The sequence below is a fragment of the Calidris pugnax genome, unplaced genomic scaffold, assembly GCF_001431845.1.
Source record: "Calidris pugnax isolate Ruff unplaced genomic scaffold, ASM143184v1 scaffold15, whole genome shotgun sequence".
NCBI classification, from domain to species: Eukaryota; Metazoa; Chordata; class Aves; order Charadriiformes; family Scolopacidae; genus Calidris; species Calidris pugnax.
This window is the reverse complement of record NW_015090774.1, coordinates 387,107-409,391: the sequence shown is the minus strand read 5'-3', so window position 1 is coordinate 409,391 and position 22,285 is coordinate 387,107. Positions and strand designations below refer to the sequence as shown.

General features: G+C 59.1%; 2 protein-coding genes across 7 annotated transcripts in view; one reads left to right on the top strand and one right to left on the bottom strand.

Annotated features, from left to right (window-relative positions):
• Positions 1–2,023, bottom strand: part of DOK1 (docking protein 1) — an 8,494-nt gene extending 6,471 nt beyond the window's left edge. The window contains exons 1-2 of the mRNA XM_014942929.1: positions 1,925–2,023; positions 1,071–1,193 (exon numbers count right to left, since the gene is read on the bottom strand). Of these exons, the coding sequence (XP_014798415.1) occupies positions 1,071–1,193; positions 1,925–2,023 (222 nt within the window). The remainder of the gene's footprint in view (positions 1–1,070; positions 1,194–1,924) is intronic.
• On the top strand, positions 1,142–21,354 carry LOC106889380 (protein O-GlcNAcase-like). 6 transcript variants are annotated; one of them, XM_014944324.1, is made up of 17 exons: positions 1,142–1,319; positions 5,973–6,024; positions 10,885–10,982; positions 11,451–11,581; positions 12,114–12,285; positions 12,637–12,735; positions 12,945–13,229; positions 13,534–13,662; positions 14,182–15,686; positions 15,760–15,934; positions 16,245–16,301; positions 17,223–17,308; positions 17,550–17,654; positions 19,391–19,482; positions 19,801–19,993; positions 20,076–20,247; positions 20,635–21,354. In XM_014944324.1, the coding sequence occupies exons 2-17, from the start codon at positions 5,996–5,998 to the stop codon at positions 20,769–20,771; spliced, it is 3,465 nt and encodes a 1,154-aa protein (XP_014799810.1). In that variant the 5' UTR covers positions 1,142–1,319; positions 5,973–5,995; the 3' UTR covers positions 20,772–21,354. The 6 variants fall into 6 exon arrangements, with proteins under 6 accessions (XP_014799810.1, XP_014799819.1, XP_014799802.1 ...); XM_014944333.1 differs by having other exon boundaries at positions 1,142–1,592; XM_014944316.1 differs by lacking the exon at positions 1,142–1,319 and adding an exon at positions 1,968–2,379 and having other exon boundaries at positions 14,185–15,686.
• The last annotated feature ends 931 nt before the right edge of the window (positions 21,355–22,285 follow it).

The window sequence follows — 22,285 nt, the reverse complement described above, 5'->3', positions numbered from 1 at the left end:
AGGAGGCGGGGAGAGCCGGTCCGTCCCCCCGGCGAGGCCGTCTCCGCCGGTGCGGGAGCTGCGGGGGGAGCGCCACCGGCCGAGCGTGCCCCGGTAGCGGGCGGGAAGGTTGCGGCCTCTCGGGGAGGGAGCCGGCCCCCGCCCCGCTCCGCCGTGCCGTGCATCCCAAGGGAGAGGCCTCGGCTTCCGGACCCGTCGGAGGACATGGCTCATACCGTCCTGAGGCCGGGGAGGGGACGGAGCCTCGGCCGTACCCCTGCCACCCCTTCCCCGGGCGCGGGGGCCTTCCCACCCTGCCGCCTTCCCGTCTATGAGGGCAGCTGCGGATGGAGGCCGAGCGGGGCGCGGGTGCTGTGACCCACAGAGTGCACAAGGTGCCCCGGGAGGTGGGCATCCAGGGCCGTCACCTCCAGGAGAGCGTGGTCCTCGCTCCACATGTCACCACGTACATCACCGGTGCAGTTATGCAAGTGCCGCAGGGAAGAAGCAACTGCAGTAGGAGGTCTTTGTAGACATCTAAAATTGTGATCCGAGTGGCATAACGCACCCTGAGGACTGGCCTGTGAGGTAGGGGGTGTAGTGTGTCAAGAAAGAGCAAACACAGAAGAGAAAGGTGTTGTGGGCATACCCTAGATATGGACTGGCTCTGAGTAACAAAAAAAAAAAAAAAAAAAAAAAAAAGAGGAAGTGAAGAATTAGAGGCCACCTATCTCAACTTTCAAGTCCAAGAAAACCATGGAACAAACAGGCGAGTGTTCCCAGGCTCCAGAAGGACAGGGAAGAATCACAGCTCACACGTCTGTGTATGCACAGCCCTGCCTGGCTTCCTCCTCTGGCAGCATTCAAGGACAGGGGAATGCCATCCATATCTCCCTGCCTTTGACCACGCAGCCACTCCAGGGGCACGGGGCTGCACTTGGCGGTGCCTCACTGCTGGAGGAGTGCACCACTGCTTTCTCCTGGCTCCATCCCTCATGCTTGCATGCTAACGAAGTCATGTACTTCCTCTCTGGGTTCTGATGCCATTTGGCTGGGGAAGGCTGCAGGGATTCTGCAGGACATGGGCCCACCTTGCAACAAGACTGACGAACAGGAAAAGTGACCAGAAAAGGAGCAGAGCAACTCAGTGATGTCAAACACGCAGTTCTGTGTGTAGGCAGGTACCAGTGACTGTGTAGCTGCAGGACAGGGAACTAATGACGCGGCAGCACTTCTGCAAACCAGAACCTGTGGGACGGAGAAGATCACAAGCCAAACATGTGTCAACAGCTCAGAGCAGTGTGACAAAAGGCAAACAGCAGCCTGACACACGCAAGCAGGTGAGTCGTGTGTGAGGCACAGGAAACAGTCCCGATCTCATGGACCTTGCGTGCCAGAGAGGAATCACACCAGGAATCACACCCCGGGCCTGGCGTGGGGGTACCGGCGCCACAGGTGCTGGCTCAGTGATGAGTACACGGGCATAATGACACCCGACCACCGGGGAACAGCTCCGGGGCTGTCAGATACCGGGGAGCTGCAAAGGCGGGAGAAGTAACTGCCCTCGGCCTGCACCGGGAGAACACCGGCAGCTGGGGACACCGGGAGACACGGTGCGGGGGGCTGGCACGGTCACCAGGCTGGGCCTCGGTGCCAACAGCATCCCGGGCGCCGGAAGCGCGGGCCAGCACCGGGCTGCGGGTCGGGACCAGCCGCTGCACCGGGCTGGGCACACCCGGTGATGAGAGCGGCGGGGGCTCCGGTGCGGCGGGGCTACCGAGGGGCTGCCGAGGGCCCGCCCGGAGAGGGGTTGGGGCAGCTCCTCCCGGGGCATTTCCAGGGAAGGGCTGAAGCGCTCTGCCCACCGCGGGGCGGCTTTGCCCGGGGGCTATGCGGGGTCCCCCCCTCCGCCCCGCCCCGCGCCCTGGCCCCGCCGCGGTCCCACCCGCCGGGGCCGCCCCCTGCGCTGCGGCGGGCGCGTCTCCGCGGGGGAGGGCAGGCGGCGGAGCCGTTCTTCCGCGGGTCCCTCCGCGCACTCCTCCATACCCCCGCGCATCCCTCCATACCCCCGCGCATCCCTCCGCGCATCCCTCCATTTCTCCGCGCATCCCTCCATCCCTCCGCGCATCCCTCCGTGCATCCCTCTATCTCTCCGCGCATCCCTCCATCCTTCCGCTCATCCCTCCGCGCATTCCGCTGCCCTCCGCGCATCCCTCCGTCACTCCGCGCATCCCTCCATCACTCCGCGCGTCACTCCGCGCATCCCTCTGTCGCTCCGTTCATCCCTCCGCACATCCCTCCGTTCCCCCCGCGCACCGCTCCGCCCGCCTCGGCACCGGCAGGGCCGCTCCTGCGCGGGTATGGCGGGGCGGCCGCGCTTCCTCTGCGGCGTGGTGGAAGGTAGGTCCCTCCGGGGCCGCGGCTGGGACCGGTGCTCCTGCCCGGGCGTTGCAGGGGCTGGCCCCGTCCACCAAGAGCGAACAGGGACCGGGAAGGGACCCCGGGTATTGGGGAGGCAGGGATCCGGGCCCCTGCACAGCACCCTATCTCTGCCCAGGGGTACGGGACCAGCACACCCCCCCCCCACCCCAACGCTCCCCAGCTCTTCCCCAGAGCACCGCTGCCCCCCGCAGCCATCCCAGGGTACGGGACCAGCCCCCCCCCCCCCCACCCCAACGCTCCCCAGCTCTTCCCCAGAGCACCGCTGCCCCCCGCAGCCATCCCAGCAGAGCAGTGAGGCTTGGGGACCCGCTGCTCTTGGCGCCAGCATGATGCAGTGTGTTTTTCTCTGCCCTGGGCGTGGGGGCAGCATCCCGGCGTGTGCCCCTCCCGCCTCCCTGCCTGCAGCAAAACGCTGCCTGGCTGCCAGGGCTGGCCAGGAGGAACCCGCTCTCTCCTGGCAGCTCCATATGGCTCAGCCCTGTCCTTCTGTCTGTCCACCCCTCCCACTCCCAACTCCTGTTTCTGCAGCATGGCACTTCTGGAGCTGGGCCAGCCTTGGCACCCAGTAGGCAAAAGCGTCTCCACTTTTCCTGGCAGCGCAGTACCCCGCTGAAGCACACTCTCCACTGCCTTGCCTGGGAGGAAGCAAAAGCACCGTGCAAATAAGCACAAAATAAATAGAAAGTGCAGGGATGGGGAAGCTGATAGTAAAAAGAAATATGAGTCAGAAAGAATCGTTTATATAGGAAAGCTGATGTGGGAAAGGGAAGGACACGCATGCTGCCAGCAGAGCCACTCCAGGAGGAGGAGGTCCTTAGAGAGTGAGGAAGGAAAGCCATCCGTCACCCTGGTAGCACATGCCCTGGCAGGGAACATAGGCTGGTGCTGGCAGCATGTCCTCCGCAGAGCACCCTGCTGCCTCCTGGCACCCCAGACACTGCTAGCAGCAGCCAGAGAGTGTGGACGGACTGATGCCTCTGGGTGACCACTCCCAGGACAGAGAAGGAGCTAGGGAACAGCTGGGGTCTAGGGACTTTGCTTCCTCATGTGTTCATCGGGACTTTGCTAATGGTTGTGAAGAAACTGCTGAGGGACATCCCAGGTGGCCCAGAGTTTGGCAAGTAGTGGTGTTGATGGGTTACTGCTGTAGTGATCTGGGCTATGGGAGAGCTGAGGTGCAAATGTGCAGCATCACTCGTCAGTGCTCATCTGTCTCTAAAAAAACAGTGCCAACATCACTCCTTTGGAGATGCAGCTGCAGGTGCAGGCAGGATTTTGCTGGTACAATTTAAGCCAGTTTACTGGGCAGAATACGCTAGGATGGCATTTTCAACTCAGCTGTTGCTGGCAGGGCACGTGTAGGTGGTGAGTGTCATACTTGCAAGGCAGTGTCAGTTCACAGCAAAGTGTGAGTGAGGCGCCGGCAAGCAGGTGATGTACAGAGACTCCTGGGACCTCCACGTGAGCTGAGCGGGTGTTCCTATGGATTGGGAAGTGGAAAATCTATTTATTATGTATAAATATATTTGGGGGAAATGTTTGCTGTCTTTGGGCGAAATGTTTGCTGGGATCCTTGAGTGGCCACAAATTTGGTGGGGCATGGCTAGCAAGGCGAATATATATGATTTCAAAGTAGATGGAACAACCATGTAGAGATGTTCAAGCAGGTAGAAGATCTCCCTGCAAAGAAGATAATGTTTGGTGTGTGCTGTGGGGCACCCTGCCACACCATTGCCCCAGGCTGGTGTTGAGGGCTGCCGGGTGGGCTCCTGCCAAAGGGAGCAGGACATTGGGGTCCCCTCCAGGCAGACCAGCTCCCGTGCACTCAGGTACTTTGGGGAAATGCAGCTGTGGACAATGTTGTTCTCGTGCCAGATGCTGAGAGCTGGTCCTTTCTCCCAGACTAACAGAGTCATCGTGATCTGTCCTTGTGCACCACCCAGTTTAGTGAATGTGCTCACTTCCCTGAACATCTGCTCCTGTTGGCTTTGGCTGCTAGAACTTGCATTGACTGATGTAAAAGTTTTCGTGATGCAGAGCCCATCCAAAGCTGGGAAGCTGCCTTGGCGGCTAATTGCCACCACTGTTCAAGAAGTAATATATTTTCTGTGAGACTTCACATTGCAGCTGCCAGATCTTGCAGAGATTTGAAGTGACTGATGATCCTTCTCTTGATAAATTTCAGGTCTGGGCTGGAACGCTTACAGGTTCCACTTAACCTCCTTTTTAAGGAGCTGTCAAATCTTCATCTCTCCAAACCCATTTACCTGCCTATTCTCCCATTGCCCCCAAGTAAACCGGCTTGCTTCCCACTGGGTATTCTTTCTCGCTGGTTTTGTGGACACCTCTGCACCTCCCAGGTTTTCCTACATGTGGAAGGGCCCTTCCTTGAAAGTGGTCCCAACAGGGGAAGGGGTGCTGCATGTCCTGCAGTTCTGCTGCTCACTACCCAGTCACAGACTGGTTCCTTGCCATGCAGAGCACAGGGCAGACTGTCAGCAGCTGCGGTGCTGCAGCCTCAAGCTTGTGTCAGATACTGGTGCACAACAACCACCTCAAGCCTGCAAGCAGCAGAAGTGGAAATGTTAAGAAAAAATTGGTAATTTGCTGACTGCAGATCTGTAGTTCCTCCATTTGGTTTTGTTAATGTGAACTTTCTGGAAGGGCAACATCCTTGCAGCCAGCCTTGGTGCTCATTGATGAATGTCTTTGCCAGCAGACAACTGGTAAGGTTGCTCCCAGGTGTGCTCTCCCTCTCTGGATTTTCTCTTCACAAGCTTATGGGAATGGTGTTTTCCAGTGGGAGACAGACAAGGTGTCTGTGAAATGTCTTGTGGAGTCACAGTCCCTGCACTTGTGGGTACCCCCACGGTTTGTTTGTGGGTTCCTGATCTAAACAGCTTGCCATGGGACAGGGATGATGCCTTAAAGTCCTGCCCTGCTGCAATGTGGGTTTGTGTTTGCAGGGTGTAGGGGAGAGCTGTGTCAGTGCAATTTTGGCACAGTTTGAGTTTTGCAGTGATTAAAGACAGAGAGAGCAGCTTTTACAGCCCGTACAGGAGTGATGATGCTTTACTTGACAGAGCCTGACACTACACAGACACAGAGAGATGCAAAGAGACACTGAGCTGATCTCTGTAAAGAGGAAAATCCCCAGGCAGAAAACTCTGGGATAGATGTACAATAGCTCAGTGCTTTGGTGCACCCCAAAATCGTGCTAGGGTGCCTTATAACCTAGCCAGCCCTCAGCCATCTCCTCTAGGCTTGGCTTTTACTGTGCAAACTTCTCCTCCCAGGTTAAGTGCTACCTTGGGCAATTCTCCCCAGATGCCTCTTTCTGGGAAGGATGGAACCACAGACATTATATCCACTTGCTTGAATACCAATGGCCAGCAAGACCACAGCAAAATAACAGACATTTGAACTATGCAGAGGGAACAACTGGTGGGTCTCTGGGTTTAAGAGCAGCCACTTGGAGTAGTACAGGGACACTCTGTTTTGCAGCATTTACTGACAACTGCATTTTGATTCTTTTTATTCCCCTTTTACAGGTTTCTACGGGAGACCATGGTCTATGGATCAGAGGAAACTTCTCTTTCAATGGCAAGTATCCTGAATTTTCCTCTCTGAAGGTACTAGGCTGTGGCAGAGGGATAAGGTGGAAACCAGAGTGCTGTGGAGGCAGGAGTAGTGAGAAAAACGTGCTGGAGGGAGGCTCCTGGGGCTGGCCTGCCTTTGGGACACTGGGGCAATGGCAGTGAAGGTGTCTCAGGCTTCTCCCAGTGCACCTTCTGTCCCAGCCCTCCTGCACCCTGGGATCCAGCCCAGGGAAAGGCTCCCCAGGTCTGGGTCTGGATTTGGTGGCTGAGCCCAAGATCCCTGGACACGTGTAGGCTGTGCTGCCCTGTGCCGGCAGATGGTGCTGGGACTCTGCCACGGCCCAGCTGCAGCCAGATGTTTTTGGCTGAGGGGCCTGGGCCAGGGCTGGGCGCTCCAAGGGGATGGGGTCTGGGGATGGGTCCCGGAAGGGGTTGGGTGGGCACCAGCTCCTGCATGCTGGTGCTGCAGATCCACAGGGAGCTGTCAGTGAGACGGGCTCGGACCTTGCTGCCTGCACCGTGGGAGGAGAGGTGGCAGCTGGGAAGGGTTTGGAGAGGACTGTGGGGACTATACGAGCCTGATGATGCTGCCTCTGGAGGCACCAGAAAAGCTGCTCTGCCACAACTGCAGTGTGATGTGGGTTGGCTACGGCCAGCCCATGTGCAGGAGGGGTGTCAGATCCATGGGAGAGAGAATGTGGGGGTGTTCAGCAGGCTGGAAGCCCACCATCCTGCCCACCTGGCAGGATGAGTCCCCACATCCTCATCTCTGAACCGCGCAGGCATGGGCAGCGCCACATGGCACAAGCCCCTGTGTATGTGCTGGCCACAGGACAGCATGCTGTGTGCCCACTACCACCCACAACAAGCAGCCAGCTCACCCTGCCTGGGGCCACTGTCCCCGCTGCTCCACACTCCCAGTGAGGTCACCAAGCGGGTGCTTCCAGCCAGCCTGGCCTCACTGGAGCCAGGCTTATCGTTGTGGAAACAGCACAGCAAACCTGCATCACTCCACCGTGGGCACAGGTGGCCACTTTAGCCTGCGGCTGCCATCCCTGCCTGGTGTGGAGGGGGCCCTTGTGTCATTGTGAGTCCCCATGTACATCTGTGTGTCACCATGTGTTCCTGTGATGGCAGGCTGCAGGCAGGATCTGTCACTGGCTGGTTGTGAGAATCACACTGGCATGGAGTTGATCCATGCAGGAGAGATGAAGCCCTCTCCTGGCAGCAGACGCCCACGCACTGGCCATCGGTGATGGGATGCTCATCAGGGATGAGCTGCACTGAGAGGACCTGCCGCTGACGGGACCTGTCACCAACAGGTTAAGGACCCGCAGGGCCTCCCGTGGAGCACCTGGTGTGGTCAGCATGGTGGTCATGGGCTGGGCAGCACACTGGTCAGTGTGGGTGCTGGAGCGTGTCCAGAGGAGAGCCACCAAGCTGGTGAGGGATCTAGAGAACAAGTCCTATGAGGAGAGGCTGAGGGAACTGGGCTTGTTTAGTTTGGAGAAGAGGAGGCTGGGGGGAGACCTCATTGCTCTCTACAACTACCTGAAAGGAGGTTGTAGAGAGGTGGGTGTTGGCCTCTTCTCCCAAGTGAATAATGACAGGACTAGAGGAAATGGTCTGAAGTTGTGGCAGGGGATGTTTAGATTAGATATTAGGAAGAATTACTTTACTGAGAGAGTGGGCAGGCACTGGAACAGCCTGCCCAGGGAGGGGGTGGAGTCACCATCCCTGGAGGGATTTGGCACTTCAGGGCATGATCTAGTGCCTGAGATGGTTGGGTGTGGTGATTGTTGTGGTGATGGGATGTTGGGTTTTTTTGTTTTGCTGGTATGTGGTTTTGGTGTTGTTTTTTTTGGTTGGACTCGATGATCTCAAAGGTCCCTTCCAACCATGAAGATTCTGTGATTCTGTGCCCTGACAATGGCATGAGGATGATGTGGAGAGTGTGCTGGTGACAGCGTGGGCAGCGCACTGGTGACAGCGTGGGCAGTGCACTGGTGACAGCGTGGGCAGTGTGCTGGTGATGGCTGGGCTGTGGGCCAGACAGCAGTGCCGTGTGCCGGTGACTGTGCTGGTGGTGGCACTGGCAGCCATGTGCTGTGTGGGAAATGTGCTGGTCATGCTGTGAGAGTGCACTGGGGACAGTGTGGGTGGGCACAACTGCGAGTAAGGACCATAGCGCGGTGATGCAGATACAGAAAAAATGTAGCTGAGAAAATTTGGAGGAAACATGCAAGAGGGAAAACAAGGTGTGATGTTTTAAAGTGTATCAGGAATGAGGAGGTCTAGTTACAGCCTTCTCTGGTACTGGTCTGGGATGTTATGTTCACATGTTTGTACATGTGACCGATATGTTCATCGGTGTTTTTCTTCTCTGGAAAGAAACAAGATGAGGCACTTGTACCGTGTAGTACATGAAGTGCTTCCCAGTCTGTTCAACGTGGGAAAATGTAAAACATCATCTATTAAGGAGGATAAATAAAAATAAATGAGTCTATCAGATGGCTTTCATACAGGGGTGCCAAAAGCGCTGTCTAGGGAGGTGTCTGCCCTGTCCTGATAATTTCCAGTGAGTCTTGGATTGCTGGGGAGACTCTGGAAGGAATTTGTGTTTTTTGAGGCCAGAAAGGGCCTTATGATGGTGCAGTCTGATCCCCTGTAGTATTGCATCCAGCTCTGGGGTCCTCAGCACAGGAAAGACACCTCTCCTATGAAGACAGGCTGAGAGAGTTGGGGTTGTTCAGCCTGGAGAAAACTCCAGGGAGACCATATAGTGGCCTTTCAGTACTTAAAGGGGGCTTATAAGAAAGATGGGGCAGACTTTTTACTCCTCCTGTAGTGACGGGACAAGGGGTAATGGTTTTAAACGGGAAGAGGGTCGATTTAGATTGGACAGAAGGAAGAAATTCTTTACTGTGAGGGTGATGAGACACTGGAACAGTTCCCCGGAGAAGCTGTGGAAGTCTTCAAGATCAGGTTGGGTGGGGCTTTGAGCAACCTGGTCTAGTGGAAGGTGTCTGTGCCCATGGGAGGGGGTTGGACTGGATAATTGTTTAAGGTTCTTTCCAATCCAGACCATTCTGTGATTCTAATAGCAGCAGCTCGTGAATTCCTTGTGAAAGGACTTCAGTTAAAGCAGAGTTACTGCTGATGCCAGTGATGAATCCCGGTCCCCGTTGCAGTGGCAGTGCTGGACCCCACGTTAACTGGGTGAAACAGAGAAGGGTGCAGGCTCTCTGGAGCAGCTCTGCGAGCCTCGCTGGCAGGGTGTGCACAGCAGCTGCTGCCAGGTCTGTGTCACACCTCAGTAGCATGTGGCACAGACATCATCCCAGCAGTGAATACACAGCCTGCTCTGGGTCCCCTTCTGTTGAAAGGGCACCTAACACAGCCAGAATAAAAAGGTGTTTGAGCATGAGCTGGGCAGGTGGTGCAGGACATGTCTGGCCACAGTGTGGGGAAAGGGAGACCAGGGCAGGCAAGGGACAGCCCAATGGTTGTGAGGAGCCTGCAGCCTGTGTCCGGTGCTGGTGTCTCACTGGAGAAGAGATGGAAAAATACAAGAGTGCAAAAGAGCCCCAGTGAGACCCAGTAGCTGCAAAAAACATTGTAGAGTGATAGCTTTGAAGGTCTTGACCTGTTCAAGTGATCAAGGCATGAACTGGGAATGACACAGCTGTTGGTGACTGTTGGTGGAGTCAGGCCAGCCTGGAGACAGGACGTGGGCTTTGCAAGGGAACGATGTGAGGGGGTCTGCAGTGGTGAGGGCTCCCCAGGTGTGTGTGATTCCCAGGGAGGTACCACAGGCTGAGTCCTGGCAGGTGCAGCCCCCTCCTGGACACTGAGCTTGAGGAACTGGTGAGGTGCCGGCTTTCCAGGGTGTTCTCCACTGGTCTTGCTCCACAGAGACCTCTCACACCCGGAGAAGCACCTAAGTTGTACATACCTGCTTCATCTGGAGTCACTCGTCACAACAGGCAACCTTGCAGCCTGCGTGTTTGGGCTACAAACAAACTTGGTTCTTGATTACGCAATTAGAAGCACAGCTGAAGAGAAAGGGAAACGAAGCCCACCCCAAACATGTTTACACAAGATGCCAAGTGCTACCACAGGGTTCAGTGCAAGCCCCAAAAGAGGTACTGCAAAGCTGCAGGGGTGGTTTGGCCTGACTCCAGGGCTGGAGCTGCCTGCATCCTCAGGGGGCCATACAGAGCAGCAGACCACTGAGCTGCTCCCTCCATTGCTCCAGCCCCATCCTCTGTCTCCTTGCCCATTTTGTTCTCATTTTGTTCACAGTTTCCCCCAAGGATCCACCCTTCCTCCCCCAGAGGCTGCTCTGGCTGTTTGCCTGTCCTCCATTCCTTGCTCAGGCCGTTGACCTTTTCATCATCACAGGACTTCATCAAGTGGTTAAAACAGGCTGTTTAGCCCAAGATGGTCCCTCCCACATGCTTTTTCCACAGCAAGGGTGTTAACTCAACCCAGCTCCCATGAGGCAACGTCAGCTTGTCTCTAAGACTTGCTCATCCAGATGCACTTTCTTTCTGGAGGTCTCTAAACAACACAAATTGTTGGGCTGAGCACTGGTAGCAGTGGCAGAGATTTATGCCTCCATGTGGCCATCAAAAGTGAGCAGGGCAGGGCTCCCTGTGCAGGGGAAGAGCTGTGGCTCTGCAGTCTGGGGGGCTCTGTGTGGGAAGAGGCTGGAAGCCTGCAGGACGGGGTGCAGCTCTGGGGAAGGAGAGGGCACCATGTGCCGAGGAGCTCTTGCTGTTGTTGGCTAGCAATTGCCCAGATGTCTCTTTGCCAAGAGCCCATCTGGAGCCTTGGGTGACCCCTTCTCCTTGCTGCACAGGCTGAAACACCGGGGGCTGAACTGCTACATGTACGCGCCCAAGGATGAGCTGAAGCACCGACTGCTCTGGAGAGAGCCCTACACAGAGCATGAGGCAGGTAGCGGCTCTGCTGGGCCCCAACATGGGTGGGCTGAGGCATCCTGGGTCCTCAAGGGTGGTCTGCATCTCAGCCAGGGCCAGGCTGGCTGTTACCACTCTTCCTGCCAGGAACCTGCCCGTTGCAGGGATCCCCCCAGGCCCTGCGCGGCACAAGGAGCTTCCCCACACCCTGCCCATGACATGGAATTGTCTAGGAGCCCACCCAGCATGGGAAGATCCTTATGTGGGTGTCTGGCAATATGTTCGAATATGCCAGGGCCCACAAACCCTTGTGGAGAGCATTCTGTGTCCCAAGAAACTGGGAATTGTCTCCCCTGGACCTCTCCCCTCCAGATGCTTTCTTATGCCTTCTGATGCCCTCAGCTCCTTCCATTCGGGCCACTATGGTTCCCTCTCCCTCCATCCCTTGTCTCCCTCCATCTCCTGCCTCCCAGCGCTCACAGCACCCCTTCTGCTCTGTCCCCAGCCCGCATGAGGTCTCTCATTGAAGCTGCCCAAGAGCAGGGTGTGGAGTTTGTTTTCGCCATTTCTGCAGGCCAGGACATGGTGTTCTCAAGTGCCGGGGATCGGCTCCTGCTGCAGCAAAAACTCAGGCAGGTACCGTGGGGCCATTCCTTCATCCCACCGCTCCCAGGCGAGAGGCATGTGTGCTTGTGTGGGGGCCCCCACGCCCACCCAAAAGGCTGATGTGGGGCTGTAAATCCCTCCTGCTGCTGCGCATCAGGGAGCAGCCCTGTGGGGTGCCCGGTGGCAGACAGAGAGCTGAGGGCTCCATGGATGCCCGGCTGTGAGTGGGCAGAGCTGGGGACAGGAAAGGGACCAGCCAAGCCCCAGGGCTTGCTGGGCAGCACCGGAGGCCAGTGCAGGCTGGTGCTGAGCCCCCGGTCCCCAGGGAGGACAAAAAGCCTCTGGCATGGTGTGTTTGCCCTGTGGGTTTGGAGCGAGGTGGGCCATGGCCATGGGGCTGTGTGGGGCATCTGCTGGATAGGCATGGGGGACATGGTGAGGGCAGCTCTGCCCGCCCTATCTGTCCAGGTGCCCCACACCTCTGCTGTCCAGGCAGCAGGGGCTCGCTGCTTCCTTGTCTCTGCTGCCTAGGGATCCTAGCAGCCCGTGCCCATGTCCACAGGTGGCTGCCATGGGGTGCTGCTCCTTCGCACTGCTCTTCGACGACATCGACCCCTGCATGTGCCAAGCTGACAGAGACGTCTTCCCCTCCCTGGCACAGGCTCAGGCGTCTGTGGCCAACGAGGTGTACCAGGAGCTGGGCCAACCCTCCGTCTTCCTCTTCTGCCCTACAGGTACCAACTGCAGCCCTGCAGCCCCAGCCACCCCCTCCCTAGGAGCCCGGTGCTTGGCCAGCCGTGGTACCCCAAAGCAGACCAGGGTGCCCTTTGGCTGGCTGTACCCAGCACCTGTGTCTGCTGAGAGCTGAGTGCCCTGGCAGCCTCCACAGCTTCCTCCAGCCCACTTCTGCTCCTGCGGGAGCCCTGGAGATCTCAGGACTAGGGCAGGACCAGGCTGCAGATGGCTGGTGCTTCAGCAGTCATGCATGCTGTATTCCCTGCACCACGCATCTCCCTGGCACCTATCCATGGATCCCAGGCAGCCTCTTCCTGCCCCTCAGGGGATGCTCTGTGCTCTCTCCCCAGAGTACTGCAGCTCTCTCTGCTCTCCCAGCCCCACCAAGTCCTGCTACTTGCTGACCCTTGGCCAGGAGCTGCTCCCGGGCATTGGTGTCATCTGGACAGGTGAGTGGCTGACCCAGCTCTGTCGGGGTGTGCAGCCCCTGCCAGGCAGGCAGTGGGTCTGCTCTCCTCCTGGCTAGGGAAGGTGGGTGAGGAGACCTGACCTCCATCTCCATGCTCAGCGTCCAGACCTGTGCATGTCCCTGTTGTGAGTGTGCATGATGGGCTGTGTTGTCTGCTGCTCCATGCACATCTGTACCGTGATGCTCCAGGCCCAAAGGTGGTGTCACAGGAGCTCTCAGCCACACTGCTGGAGGAGGTGGAGGGTGTCCTGCGGCGCCGCCCTGTCATCTGGGACAACCTGTATGCCAACGACTATGACTGCAGACGTGTCTTCCTGGGGCCCTACACGGGACGTGCCCCTGGCCTCATGTCCAGGCTCCATGGACTGCTCCTCAACCCCAACTGTGAACTCCAGGCCAACTTCATCCCCATACACACATTGGGCAGCTGGTTTCAGAGTGAGCTGAGGATCTGTGCCCACCCTGATCACGCAGGTATGTGGCCCCTATGCAGCTCTGTACGTGGCACCCCAGCACTGGCAGTGAACTTGTGCACCTGGGGCAGGGCCTTGGCCATTGCTACCTGTCTCTGCCAAGACCCTGCAGGCTTTCCTGTAGGGCAGCCTGGGTGAGGTGTCTCACCTGGCTGGGCACCACCTGACATGCTGGGGCGTGGGATCCATCCTTTGGGGCATCTCCTTGGGGCACTGAGGGGGTCTGCCCGCTTTCAGTGTGGCATGGGATAGCTCCATCAAGCAAAGAGCGGGGCTGCCCAGGCTGATGAACTCCAGTTCCTTAGGGATGGAGACTGCGACTGCTCTGGGGGACAGCCAAGGGACACAAGAGGGGAGCTACAGCCCCCAGGAGGCCTTGGAGCTGGCGCTGCTTGACTGGGTGGCTGAGATAAACCGGCAGGCTTTGGAACCAGGTAGGTGATGAACTCGCACCGTGCAGCATCCCTCATCCCCCCAGAGCACTGGACTGGCTCTGCTGGGAGCTTGGTGGGGTGAGGAAGCCCCATGCCCTGCCCGTTTGGATGGGCCGCTCTGCCTGGTGCTGCAGTGAGCCCTGTGTGTGTCATGGTGGGCAGGCGTGGGTCTCCGTTGTGCCATGCTGCACAGTGGGTGCCCCTGCCTTGGCTGCATCCTAGAGGGGATCTCCTTGGCTGGCAGCATGGGAGCTTTGGCCGTTCTACAGCTCTGCAAGACGGGGTTCAGCCAGGTGCATGCACTGTTTGCCTCTGCAAAGCTTGTGGCCTCACCAGCTGTAGAGGCTGAAACTCCAGAGCACAGAGCGATGCAAAGCTTATGGTCCTGGCAGGTCCCTGGTCCCTGCCAGCTCAGAGATGGAGCTTCCCGGCATGGCCACCCCCTAGGCTGTCCTGCCCCATGGGCAGCAGTTTCCACGCAGGTGCCAGAGGGGCTACCCCCTTGCTCGTTTCTGCCAGGAGGAAAGACCCCGGGACACCCCAACATCACCCTCAAGGGAGGAACGAAGCTCCAGCCCAGCACAGCAGGAGGACAGGAGGTCATGCCCGACCCCCAGCCCCACAACTCCGTTCCCAGTGAGGCAGAACAGCATGGCCCTGAGCCCTGCCACGTGGCACCAGGGGAGTCAAGGAGGAAGGTGACCTCGGAGCCTGAGAAGGGTAGTGGGAGCAGGACCCCTGCCAGCAGTCGGCAAAGCCCCACAGGGGATGGGGACCAGCTCACCACAGGGAGCAGAGAGAGCTGTGAGTCCTCCTCTGCTCTGCTCAGCCCAGCTGGGACTGCCCAGTCTGCAGGAATCCCAGTGGCTACCAAGACCCTCCACAGCCCAGACCCTGCAATGTGCTGCAGTAATGGGGCCAACACCAGCCAGAACCTTCCTCTACCCACCAGTGATGCTAGGACAGGGGGTGACAACCTCCCCCAGTCCCCCAGCAGCACCCAGCCTGAGGCCAGCAGGCCTGACATGCCCCAGACGCCCCCAGGGCCCAGGGCTGGTGCCAGCCCTGACCCCCCAGCACCAGTCACTGATGGGGCTGGCGCCAGCCCTGGGCCCCTGGCTCTGTTCACTGATGAGGTTGATGCTAGCCCTGGCCCCATGGCACCATTGACCCCAGAGGAGGCTGAATCCAGCCTCAAGGTTGTCTTGACCCCAGAGGATGCTGGGTCTGGCCCCACGGTACCACTGACCCTGAAGGAGGCTGGATCTGGTCCCATGGAAGAACCACTTAACTTCAATGAGGACAGGACCAGCCCCACAGCACCAGCAACCCCAGAGGAGACCAGGTCCAGCCCCACAGCTCCAGTGACTCCAGAGGAGGCCAGGTCCTTTCCCACAGCACCAGTGACCCAAGAGGAGCCCAGATCCAGCCCCACAGCTCCAGTGACCCCAGAGGAGGCCAGGTCCATCCCCACAGTTCTGGACACCCCAGAGGAGACCAGATCCAGCCCCAAAGCTCCAGTGACCCCAGAGGAGGCCAGGTCCATCCCCACAGTTCTGGACACCCCAGAGGAGACCAGATCCAGCCCCAAAGCTCCAGTGACCCCAGAGGAGGCCAGGTCCATCCCCACAGTTCTGGACACCCCAGAGGAGACCAGATCCAGCCCCAAAGCTCCAGTGACCCCAGAGGAGGCCAGGTCCATTCCCACAGCACCAGTAACCCTAGAGGAGGTCAAGTCCAACCCCACAGCTCCGGTGACCTCAGAGGAGGCCAGGTCCATCCCCACGGCACCGCTGACTTCAGAGGAGGCTGGATCCACCCCTAAGGCACTGATGACCCTTGAGGAGGCCAGGTCCAACTCCACAGCACTGCTGACTCTGGAGGAGGTGCGGATGCTGGTGGAGCTATTCTACCTGCCCTACCATCATGGGCCACAGGCGCAGCATCTCCTGGAGCACTTTCGGTGGCTCCGGGCAAACAGCCTCAGTGTGGGGGTCCCGGCCACGGCACCTGATGCCTGCGAGGTAAGGCTGGTCCAGGCGCTTCGTGGGAGACCGGTGCCTGTCACAGTCGCGCTGATGCCTGGTCCATCCACAGGGCACGCGGTGGCGCGGCCGAGCCCAGTCCTTCCAGCTGCTCTGCGCTCAGACATGCCGCCTGCACAGCCACTTCGTCAGCAGCGCCGGACGGGCACTGCTCTACGACCTCCACCCCTACCTCTGGGACATCCGCAACATGTTGTTGGCCGCCAGTGCCTTCATCCTCTGGCTGGGTAGGTGGCTGATGCCAGCCCTCAACCAGCTCCTGGGGCCCCCTTAGCATGTGTTTGCACCCTGGCCAAATCCAGCCATGTTGAAGTGCAGAGGCCCCCGTGCACTGTGGCACACCCAGGGCATCTGAAGCTTGTTCTGTGGTGATCCACTGTTTCTCCCCCTAAAGAGGTGAAGGTGTCTGGGACCCCCTCCTAGAGGTCTGGGGTCCCTGTGTCTCGCCTAAGGTGCCAGGGTCTCTCCTGGGACCACACCTCCCCTTGACACCTTCCCTGCTGCTGACCCATGCTCATCACCTTGTTTCCCTTGCAGATGGCCATCTCCTCTGTGACCCTGACCCCAAGGGCACCTGGGGAAGCTGCTTTGGCTGTAAGTACCAGTGCTGCCCTGGCTCACCTGCCTGGGCAGTGGGGACCTGGCTGATGCCCTCTGTCACCTCCAGCCCCACAGCAGCAGCCAGCAGTTGCCATCCGGCTGCCCTTTCCCATACCCTGCCTGCTGAGCAGAGTGGAAATGGCCATGGGAAGCCTGGCAGCCCTGAGTGCCCTGACACACTGATGCAAGATGGGGCACTGCTGCTGGGGACAGAGCAGTCATCAGAGCAGATCTTCACCATCTCTTGCAGTCTAGAGGGAATGCTCATTTCTAGGGCATGGTTCCTCAGCCCTTTTAATCTAAGGACCTCTTAGCCTTTCTGATAAAAGCTCTCCATGGGCCATTGGGAGCAATAATGCCCTGAGAGACAGAGGTGAGGCTGGATGTTGAATGCCTGTGCATCACTTTGGGAGCTCCCGTTCCTCTGGTTTGGGGTTCCTTGGTTGCACTGTGACTTCTTACAAACCATGAAGTGTTACCAGATGACAATTTGAGAGGATCTCCGAGACCAGTGTGGGACAGGGCCATGTGCCTTGAACCAATTCCACAGAGAAGCAGCCACATGCAGGGCAAGTTCCCACAGGCACAGGTGCTGCTTTCTGTGCCAGGCTGCAGCTGCCCAGCAGTGGCCAGTAACTGCATCTTTACCTGACACTTTTCAGGAAGGCAAGATGATGTCGTTCCCTGTTTCCCCACTTCAAGCCCTGTTGTGGAGGGTGTGCTGCTACCCCAGTGCATGGGGCTGGCTGCCCAAGCCCAGACAAGGTCCTGTGCCTGGGCTGCACAGCTGTGGGGGCAGATCCATGGAGCTGTGACCAGTGTGATCGTGATGTTGCTGTGTGGTGGAAGCTGATCTCCTCCTGGCCCAGTAGGATTTTGTTCACCTCACGTGTGTCTGTCTTCTGCTGCTTCCAGGGTGCCAGAGCATCACTGCCCCGATGCTACTGAGGGGGGACGCTGAGCCCTGGGCGCGTCGTGGGGGCCTCTTTGGAGAGCTGCAGGTAAGAACATGGCCATGTCTGTGTGGGCTGAAGGAGACATTGGGAAGCCAGGATCCCAGCTGCTGCTGGCCCTGCCATTGGATTGCTGCAAGCTTGGGAAGGCAGAGCTGCCCTGGACCTCTGCTGTTTGGCTGCAGCTCCTGGGGTTTAGGGTGCCTCAGAGGGACCCTCCTCCTGCTGCCTCCAGGACAAGGTTTGGAGCCAGGACAACCTGCTCCTTGACAGACTGTATCTCTTCCAGGCACTGCTGCCCGTGGGGAACAGCTGTGACCTCTTCTACCACCCACCTCCACTCTTCCCATCCAGCCAGCTCTATGTCCTGCGCCCACTGCTGCCTCTGGACAAGGTGAGAGCCAGGGCCAAAAGGGGTGGCCCACACCTCTCAGGCTGCAGCTCACCTTTGCATAGCCTGTGCTGTATGTGTGCTAACGAGATATTTGTTCATCTGCTGCTGACCCCAAGGCTGAGTTCACAGGGCAGCGTGATGCAGGTGGGAAGGGAGCTCTGAGGTCCAACCCCTGCTCAGAGCAGGCCAGCCTGGGGCAGGTCACCCAGGGCTGTGTCCAGCAGCATGTCAGTCCCCTGGGCTGGAAAGTGGGTGTTGTGGCCAGTGGCCTTGGCAGGGACCATCACATTCCTCCCTGTGACGAGCAGCCTGGCAGGCAGCAGCAGGAGAGGGAGAGCTGGCTCAGCAGTGAGTGGCAGGCACAGCCACAGATAAACTAGCACAGACTTGGGGCCACCAGGTTGCAAAGACAATCTCCAGAGCACCCTCAGCGCTGATTTCCAGCAGTGACTGTGAGCAGATGCCACAAAAGATCTAGAACAGGACAAGTCTGGATGACAACTTCCTGCAGCATTCATCAGCCTGCAGCTCTGGTTGAGCCTGTTGAGGTTCATCTCCAAATCAGTCCCTTCTTCAAACATTCATCCTGTTTACAGGATGATTCCCTGCTGGAGAGGCTCTGTCAGCCTGCTAGCTGTCACCCGCCCCCCACCATCCCCCGCCCATGTTTGACATCCCAGCAGTTCCATGGGTTGGGGAGGGAAAGGGAAAATGTGGAGGTGGATGGACACACAAATTAAACTGCTGCCAAATCCAGCAGAGCCCTGGGTTCCCCACGTACCATACAGTCTGCAGTGAACACCATGCTCCCTCACCCTGCCACCTCTCCGAGCTAAAGGAAACGCTAACGCTGCAAATCCAGCCACCATAGACACAACTGCACATCCCTGCTAAGTACAGTACCCGGCAATGCACAGCTGCAGCGCCTCTAAATAACAGAGGAGGAGTTGCAAGCACATGAGAGCAGATTATAATATCAGGCTGCGGCTGCCAGCAATTCCCATTGCAAGAGCTTGTTTTCAATTGCCCCTTGTCAGATTTCATCTGATCAGGCTAAACTTGAACAAGCTGAACCTCTGTGTCCAGTGAAACTTGGGAGAGGAAAAAATCCAGCTGAGCCCTTCAGCCCATTCTGGGCATGGCACTCAGATTGGTGCTGTCCTGCCCTCGCTGTTTGGGGATCAGGGCAGCCTTTCCTTTGAGAAGCAATGCTTTTATCAGGAGGTTTTTTTCACTGGTCCTGTGTGCAGCAGCAAACTCAAATCTGACCAAGATGGGGAAATTTTGAGATGTCCCACTTTGCACATGCTCTGTGGAGACTTGAGTTTCAGTATTGCTTTTGCTGCCGTTCTGGCTGCTCTGAGCATGCTCCATCCTGGGGCTGAGCAGCATTTCCTCAGCGGCTGCTGCTCTGGGGTGCCTGACTGGAATGGCAATCTCTCATTTTGAAGTGTTGCTGTGCTGTGGCAACGAGCCACAGAGGCCAGCAGAAGGTGGTGCATGGTGCATCACTTGGTGCAGAGGCCAGTGCCCTTGGGCAGCTGAAGCACACACCTTCGTACCTTCCCCGGGCCAGGATGCTCTGGAGGTCACAGCCCCGGTTGGGGTCCCTCTTTATGGCCAACTGGGGCAGCTGCTGGTACACAGTGCTCTGGCAGGCCAGTGGTGGGGGCAGCAGGAAACCGAGGGGCAGCAGCAGAGCAGAGCCAAGACTGAGGTGGGTCTGGGTCTTCCAGGGAGAGCTTTATCGAATGTGCCGGGAGAGTTTGGACTGTGACCCCAAAGTGGCAAAGATCCTTGCAGCCCACCCCGATCTCCTCGGTGACAGGTGAGACATGGTCCCTCGGGGGCTCCCTCTTGCCAGGTGCGTGCTGAGCCTGGCTGTGTGCAGGGCAATGCAGGTCTGTGCTGTGAGGCAGTGACCTCTCCTCACATCCCTGCCAGACCAGCTCTGCCTGCACCACGGCTGGCGGTGGACAAGGAGGCTGAGTTTTTTTACTGGGGGAGGTCTCAAAGGGATGGTCTGGTGGGTACTGGGGTGCTGTCCCACTGGGGCAGGAAGGAGGAGCCTGGCTGGTCTGAGCTTTCCCCGGGGCAGGCTGGGCTCAGGGCGGCAGCTCAGCGCTGGTCCTGCTCTGGCTGGCAGGCTGCTGGGCAGCTTCCTGAGCCTGAGCCCCGAGTACACGTTTGTGCTGGAGGATGAGGGTGGTCCCTGCGGCTACGCAGCCGGAGCACTCTGCGCTGAAGGCTTCCTGCAACAGCGAGACAGCAGCTGGCTGCCGGCCATACGGCACAAGTACCCCCGAGACCTGGGCACGGGTGCCCCAGCTCTGGGACAGGTGAGGGGACACCTGGAGCAGAGGGGAAGTGGGAACGGGGTTGGGCGGAGGGGGTTCTTTCACTTGTGTCTGTCACCTGCAGGATGCCCTGGAGGAAGCACTGCTCTTCTTCCACACAGAGCCACCGGCTGTGCCCCTGCCTGTGCTGCGGCGCTTCCCCTCCCTGGTGCAGCTGGGCACGGCCCCCCGTGTGCTGGACGTGGGGGCCAGCCGCAGCCTGGCCATCTGCCTGCTCAGTGCGCTCCGGGCCAACGGTGAGCATCACCTCCCTGTGCTGGGGCGGGGGGGTGAGCATCACCTCCCTGTGCTGGGGCGGGGGGCTCTGGGGCCTCCTTGATCCAGCACAACCCAACCCGACTGCTCCCTTGCCCACCCCAGAGCTGGGGGCTGGCCCCACCTCTCAGCACGGGGCTGGGGGAGCCCTCACTGGGGAGCCCCATCCCCTCTCTGACCCAGCTCCCACGCACCGTGCCCTCCCCTTGCACCAGGGGACACAAGGACCTGTGTCTCAGGGCATGGTGCAAGCCCCCAGTGCCAAAGGGGGAGGCTGACCCCCTTGAGGAGGGGGTCCCAGTCGCTGGCCCCCAGCTCCAGAGCTGGGTTTCTGGTGGCAGGGGCCTGATGTCTCACCTCCCTTCCAGGGTCGCGGGGAGTGTTTTGCCAGGTCAGTGCCACCGATCGGCAGCAGCTGAGCTTCTACAGCAAGCTGGGCTTCGTCGCCCTGCCGGTGGCCTGGGGCAACTCCCCCGATGCTCGGCTGCTGGGACGTCTCCTCTGAGCGCCGCTTTGGATGGGGACACAGGGAGCCAGTGCCACGGGACAGGCTGATCCCCATCCCGCACAGCATCAGCCTGAGGGAGTGGGAGCAGAGGGGCACCGTGAGCAGGGCACTCACAGGTGGTGGGGGACATGGCCTGGGGGTGAGCAGGATGTCACTGGGATGTGTGCAGGGCACTGGGCAACAGAGAGGTATTTCTGACGTCTCAGGAGATTTGGGCATCGAGGCCCCTGCACTCCTCCCCCCACTGCTCCTGTGTGCTGAGCACACTCCACTTTTACCCCAAGGCTGTCTGCAGACCACCAGCCCTTGTGAGACCCCCACGGGCAGTATTTACGGTGATGGTCTCAGAGCACGGCACAGTGCATTAGTGCTAAGGGAGTGTCCCTGTCCCACAGGCTGGGCTGCCCAGCTCTTCTCCATCCTCTGCGTGGCCCTGGGCTGGGCAGCTGGTGCCGGGGCTGGCTCTCGGCACCCAGGACCTTCTTGTCTGGAACAATCTGGTATGGGACATAGTGAGGCAGCATCTATCACTGCTGCCCAGGGGCTGAGGGAAGTGCTGTCCTTGGCAATAAAGCATTTGCTGGGCTCTCACCATGTTTCATCTCTTGGGGGAAAGTGTTGGGGTACCAACACGTCCCTCTCACACCCTCATGCCCACCTTCCTGGCAGTCACCTGTCTGCCTCACACCGACTGTTGTTATAGCTGGTCCTGTGTAACCTCAAATGAAGCAGCTCCCTACACATCCACCTCTCCAGCTGCCCACCAGCCCTGCACCGTGCTCCAGGAAAGAGCTCCAGGAGCTGGTGGTGTGTGCTCATGGCAGGGCTCCCCACGAGGATGGAGCTCTCCTGTGGGATGGGCCCCCCCAGGGCCTCAGCCTTCCCTGTGGTCATGGCTGCCTTGTGGGTCTGGGGGCTGCTGCACATCCAGAATGGGATCAAGGGGTGGGGACGTCTGTCCAGCCATGCTACTGCAGCCTCTGGAAAGGTGCTGGGAGACACGGGTGGAAGGAGCAAACCATCACTGAAGGTTTCTCTTCCTTGCCCTCCAGAGCTGGCTGCCCCCTGGCCCCAGGGGTGAGGAGGAGGTTGGAGCAGGGGTGGCCAAGAGACCAGGAGCTGGGGGGACAGCCCTGCCCTGCCCTTGCCAGGAGTCCGGCTTGCCGTGCCCAGAGACCACTCCGAAGGGTGGCAGCGTTCCTGTCCCTGTATCCGAGGCTGCTGTGGGTCACCCAGGCTGGACGGGCAGCTCGGTTCTGCCGGGCTGGTGGGACCCAGTGCCCACGGCCACGCGGGTGGGAGCAAGTCTCAGGGTCCAACCAGGGGCGAGCGGGGAGGGCTGGGCTGTTCGAAGGAAGGGCCGGGGCTGTCCCCCCCTGCAGCGGCGGGGCAGCCTCAGGATCTCCGGCCCTGGGCTCCGGTGCCGGCTCCGCAGCTGAGCGCAGTCGGGGCGGGGGCCCCGGTGGGGCCGGCCCCACCCGGGGCGTGGGCGGGGGGCGCGGGGCCCGTCC